At 40.3% G+C, this 6,377-nt stretch overlaps 1 protein-coding gene across 1 annotated transcript; it reads right to left on the bottom strand.

The window, feature by feature from the left end:
* Window positions 1–1,913: 1,913 nt before the first annotated feature.
* Window positions 1,914–2,768, bottom strand: LOC132404361 (interleukin-8-like). The gene is made up of 3 exons (XM_059988506.1): window positions 2,647–2,768; window positions 2,203–2,332; window positions 1,914–2,071 (listed from the first exon to the last, which is right to left on the bottom strand). The coding sequence occupies exons 1-3, from the start codon at window positions 2,705–2,707 to the stop codon at window positions 1,981–1,983; spliced, it is 282 nt and encodes a 93-aa protein (XP_059844489.1). The 5' UTR covers window positions 2,708–2,768; the 3' UTR covers window positions 1,914–1,980.
* Window positions 2,769–6,377: the final 3,609 nt, after the last annotated feature.

Here is a 6,377-nt window from a genome sequence, read left to right as displayed (position 1 = left end):
GGGAAGAAAATGCTCTAAAACACTGAGTGTGTATCTTTAGGTCCCTGTACTTCATCCCTGATTACAGTAAGAAGAAGAGGCCACACCCCTAATGTTCTAAAGAGGTAAACCCAAGCTTTCTCAACCTTTCCTCATAAAACATGCACTCAGATTCGACCCATCTCCTCCGCAGCCTCTCTGAAGTTTCCCCATCCTCACTAGAATGAGGTAATGAGAGATGAGCACAATAATTTAAGTGTGGCCTAATCAGAGATTGAACTCCATCTCCCACTTATGCATCCTTCAATTTCCCATTATAACTTACGATAACCTTCCACACTATCCACTACATTGCCAACCCTTGCAACATCAGAAACTTACTGACCAAGCCGTCTCTTTACTCATCGGTCATTTCTAACAATCACAAAGAGAAAGGCTCTCATAACAGATCACTGTGAAACACTACTGGATACCAACCTGCAGGCAGAACATGCTGCATCTACTGCTATCCTCTGCATTCTGTGGGCAAGACAATTCTGTATCCATACAGACAGGCCTCCCTGCTTCCCATGTCTCCTGACTTTCTGAATGAGCTTGCTATTGGGAGCCTTCTCAAATATCTCACTAAAAGCCATATACACCGCATCCACTGCAGTGTCTTAATCGATTTGTCTTCTCATTTCCTTGCCGAATTCGATCAGGCTTGTGAGACACTATCTGTCCTTCACAAACTCACACTGACTATCCCTAATCAAGACTATGCTGTATCAAATGTAAATCCTGTCTCCAAGGCTCCTCTCCAAACATTTTCCCACCAATGGCGTAAGATTCACTGGTCTATCATTCTGAGGTTTATCTCAATTACCTTACTCAAACAAAGAAATAACATTTGTCCCTCTCCAATCTTCTGGTACTACTCTTGTGACCGGTGAGGATGCAAAGATCATCACTAAAGGTGCAGCAATCTCTTCTCTTGCTATCTTAGTACCCAGAGGTATGTCTCGTTCTATCCCAGGGACTTACCTGCCCTAATGTTTCTCAAGAGCTCTACACAGCCTCTTTCTTAATGTCGACATGTCACAGCCTGTTCTAGATCACCTCACATTTGTGAAGCTCTCTCCCGCTGGTGAATGGTGAAACAAAGTATTCATTGAGGACCTCTCCTAATGTTTCCAATAAAAGGATTTTCCATTTTTATCCCTGATGGTCCTACCTCAAGCTTGTCATCCTCTGGTTCGTCACATACAGAACATGTAGAATGCGCTGATGCTTTCCTTAATCTTACTCACCAAAGCCTTCCCATCTCCTTTTCCAGCTCTCCAAAGTCCATTCTTAATCTCCTCCTGGCTACCTCATAATTCACAGAAGAGAAAATTTCAGTTTCTCTTCTGATGTTAACTGCACTCCAGATCCAGCATGTCTGTGTTAAATTCCAAGGACAGGTATGTAAATTGCCCTGACAAAGAATCTATTGACTTTCTCAATGATTCCACAATTCAGTAACGTTGTACTAATCTGTGTCTTTCATCTGTGCAGTTGACTCAATGTCACAACTACATCAGTGTACTTTAACCAAGGATTGGTTCACAGATTTAAATTTACCTCCATTTCAAGGATTGTATGCAAATATTTAAAGTATCATTAGGCAAACTTGAGCTCAACTATTTAGTACTATATACATTGAATATTGTGCTTATGATAATTATCCCTTAAAATTATTACCCATTATTATTAATTCTCCACATACAGGACATTAGCGTTAAACTGAAATTATTAAAACCCGCTAAAATTCCCACTGGCTTTGTGCAGGTTCGGCCGAGGACCCATCGCTCTTCGTTCTTTAATTAGTTCAATTATTAAATGAAGAAACACAGGATTGGCTACTTAAAATTCAGAAGCACTGACAACAAATTCTTCATCAGAAACACACTTTATTTTAACTTCTTAAATACATTTGAGGAATGCTCAACAAATTCCTTCACATATATCAGAAGTCCAGCTTTATGCATTAGCTAGCATGGCTTGTACAAGAGGATACAACCACTTGGCATTAAGATCCACACACACTTTCTTCTTATTTTTCAGGGTGATACTGCGAAAAGAAAAAGTCTTTCAAAATTTAATTCTCAGAAACAGTATGCCTCCTCTTGAAGTGTACAGTTTATGAAACAAACATCAGTAAAGGAATAAAGTTAACGGTGATAATCTGGCTGCTTTACTCACATTATCTCATCTTTCTCACAGTCCGGCCCAGAGGGAAAGTATTTCAAGCTCTTGACGGACTCCAGCTGAATAACATCGAGGCTGCTCTGAATGCATTTGCACCGTCCTTCCGCTCCCGGAATTGGAACACCTGAGGAAAGATTATATTCACTCAGATTTCATTGTTGCTCCAAGGAGAGCAAAGCCTGTAAAACTTGCTGATGTTCCTCCAGCTTGTTTGTTTCATCAAAGCATGACCAGAGAGGAGCTTGCACATCTCACTCTCAAATGTTGCAGTAGAGCTGCATAGATTAATCTTATATAAATCTGATGCTCATGCAATTTACAGTTACAGGTATTTAAATATTCCTCACTTTAATTGCTCTCTAACATTGTAAACTATACAGGAACCACAAGATATGTACATCACTTGAATAAAGCTCCAGTTCAGTTATCTCAACATACCCTGTGCAGCAATGGCACACAGGAGGAGGATGAGGATGGTTACAGTGGCTGTTCGGTCCATCTTCCACTTGGTACTGCTGGAGGATCTTCTGTTCAATGCAGCTGTTCCCCGCTGAATGAAGACCTGCTGAAAACACCCAGTGAGCTTCTATTTATTGGGACACTTCTCTCATTTACATACCCTCTTGCAGGGAACTCTGCCAAGCACAGACGCCCTGATGCATTATTTATTGCACTTTGTCTAACTTATAGCACTTTGTTAATTTATGCACAATTAATTTGTATATTTTATTCTTATTTTATGAGTTATTGTCTATTATGTCTACGGCTGTGCTTTACATCCTGGTCCGGAGAAATGTTGTCTCTTTTGGCAGCATCCGTGTACATTGTGAAGGGTCAATGAACTTGACTTGATCACCCTGATGTTCATTCAAACTATTAATGTCAATAAGATCAAAATCCACCTCTCAGTTTTTAACCAGGAGTTCAACACAGAAAATCATAGCTAGAATGTTTCAATATACTTCTCAGAATTAAGGAAATACAAAAGCCAGATTTTCTGGAAATCACCTCTAATTTTCACATATTACTCTTTATTTTGTGACATTCTGCACTCTAATGTTAGACAAAAAAATTAGTAACCTACTGTAAACCTAGAATGAAGGAAGGAAGAGATGACTTTATAAGTTCTTATAATGTATAAAAATTGAAGAAATTTTGCACCTTTTGTGTCTCCATGGAATTTTAAAGCAAAGGCTAAGATGTTAGACAGATGGCTATACAGGGCATGATAACTAAACTTCTAAACCACAATTATTCCCCAAAATTTATTTCTTTAACACTTCCCCAATGTCTCCACCAGTCCCACATACAAGTGATAGGATATATTGTGTATTGATTGGGTTTATATGTGAGCGAAAACATTTGATGCACTGTGTGGAACTGGTGTGGGACAAATTGGACTATATTGGACTATATATACGATTATTACGTGCTGCAAAAAGTCACTGGTGATGGTTTAAGGCTTTTGCTGGATTATTTGCTGCAGCAACAAGTATTCATTGTGCTCATTGTCCAAGAGTGATGAAATATCAGCTTCAGGGCTTTCTGGCGCTGGTTCAAGTTTCAGCTTCCAGATTTGTGAATTCTGGAGCCGTGTTGACTCCTCCCCTTGGGGAAGTGCAAACATGAGGGAAATTCAGAACTGCAGCACAGATTGCAGCCAGTGTTTGTGAGGCCATGTGATCTCCAGGAAGTCAGCTTGTTTGTTGTTTATGAGATTCCATACATCAGTCTATACTTGATCCTGTTTACTTATCAGTGGAAATGTATGACAACAAACAAAAAGACTATTCCCAGATCAGCCATGTTACAAGCACATTGGAGTAAACAGAAGCAATCAGTTCTGAGTGTGTAAAATAATTCTTATTGTTCACTGTCAACAAGGATAATGTTAGGAATTTTAAATCTCTTTTGAAAGAAAACTATATCACTATTTTGGAGTGCTTTATTAAAAGCACATGCAAAATACTAAAGGAACTCAGCAAGTCAGACAGTCTTGTGTGTCTGCTCTTCTAATCATACCCTCCTCCTCCATAATCTCTTTCTCAACAAACACTTGTTGAAGCCTCTTATATAATGTTGGCATCCAGGTTTCATTCCAGAATAATCCAGGATAATTCAGTTTGCAATGGAAGAAAAATATGCCAATAAAAGTGTGCCTTAATGTTCAAAAAATAAAATTCTCTGACTCCGTCCCTGAGCACTTCAGCATGAGGTTAAACGTCTGGAGGTTCCTGAATCACAGTCAGCTCCCAGATGTTCAAAGTACTGAGCCTGAAGCTGGCATTTGTCTGTACCAGGGTTTTATTAGAAGTTGCGTGTATGTTCTCAGATTTTCATGTATAGAATTTCGTCCAGTCCCCTGGCCATTCGATATGTGATCTCAACTATAACACAATTATTTAAAAACACAAAATACTGAAGGAACTCAGCAGGTGAGGCATCCTTGTCAGTGTGTAAACCTTCTAGACTCAGAGGACGGTGTCTGGTCACCTAACTATATACCTTGACAGCTACTTTTCCCTCTTCATTTGATCTGTCTGTGCCACAACTGTGCCTGTGTGTAGTCCACCTCCTTCCGACAGTCCCCTTCCTCATCTGAAAAGTGAGCAAGAACACAGACCCTTTTCATTAATGGGAAGGGACGAGTTTCTGCCTTCTACCTCACTCTTGTACATTTACAAGATCCTATCCCAGACCACAGATCGATTTTGCAGACATTAATCCCCAAGTTGTGACTGTTGCTTGGTCCACCACGTCCTGGTAACTCTCCTGCAGACTCTAGCCCAGCAACCCTGAGCCAAAGTTCCTTGAAGAGCCTACACTTGCTGAAGAAACAATCTCTCTGAAGCACAATAGTGTCTGTTCCACTCCTATCAATTCTGAACAAGCTTGTCTCACACCAAACTTTAACGTTTGCACTTACCTCTGTTGCCTCTTTTGGACCTCCTGTTATTTGCCCTTCGTACTCCTGTCCTCGACCTCACTGCCCTCCACTTATCTTCTAAGGACAGATTTCAGTCATAAAGTATCTCCTTTTAATATTTTCCATCTCTGAGAAGCAACAGGAGAAAGCGTTGTATCAGGCATCAGGTACAATTAATGAAAATAAGCACATCACAGCATAATGTGTGTGTGAAAGTATCATTGTTGTCACGGACACGGAGCTGTTTAACTGTGACTTCACGGCCAATTAGCCATCCGGTAATGATCCTCTGATCGTCTCAGTAACAGCTCTCCATTGTTTGACGTGTGCCGGAAGAGGATGATTTTTATTTATTGAACTCTTCCACTTTCGGGAGGTGACTGTTGTTAATCAAAGGAGCTGCCCTAACCCTGAGCAGGATAACCTTTATAAGACTTCAGGTCATAAAAAATGCACAATCAAACACTGTCATCGTCAGTCCATTATCTGAGTGATTTGATAGAATGTTTTCCTGTGATTGACATCCACCAGGGGTATAAACATCAGATCAGCATTGATCTCACTGATGAACAGAACAGGTATGAAGGACCATATGCATTTCTCCCACTGCCACCTCTTGTGCCTTCATGGACTTTGCAAAGCAAAGGCAGAGCTTGGCATGTTCGACAGATGGCTACACAGGGAATGATAATTCCAGTGCTTATCAGTTCTTTCATGCTGTGAGATTGACCTGCATCCATCTGATATTGCTTCTCCTTCACCAACTTGTATCAGGACACCTTTGGTCAACCATGGATGATCATTAAAAGGTGAATTCATGTTTAGTTTGTTGGCCACACAAGAATGGACAGTGCTTTTATCTGGCCACAAGTCTGCATTAGGGTTTGCTCCTGATTTTATTCCCAGGAATTTATTTAATACTGCTTCCAATATGTCTGCCTGTCTAACTTACACCTGCCAGAATACTTACAGCCATCGGTTTATACGTGAGCAAAAACCCATTTGCTGCACTCTGTACTGGTGGAGTACTGGTGAGTGTGACAGGTTGGGGACATCTTGCAAGCAATTTTAATGATGAATAGACCAGCCTAATATGTGTCGTAAAATATTATTGTTGATGGCTTAAAGCTTTAGTTGTAATATTTGCTGCAGCACAAGAGTTCATTGTGCTCATTGTCCCAGTGTGACGAAATATCAGCTTCCGGGCTTTCTGGAGTTGGTTCAAGGTTTAGTTCCCAGATTA

This window comes from Hypanus sabinus, chromosome 14 (assembly GCF_030144855.1).
Source record: "Hypanus sabinus isolate sHypSab1 chromosome 14, sHypSab1.hap1, whole genome shotgun sequence".
NCBI lineage: Eukaryota > Metazoa > Chordata > Chondrichthyes > Myliobatiformes > Dasyatidae > Hypanus > Hypanus sabinus.
Note: the sequence above shows the minus strand (reverse complement) of the source record. Positions and strands in the feature narration are given on the sequence as shown.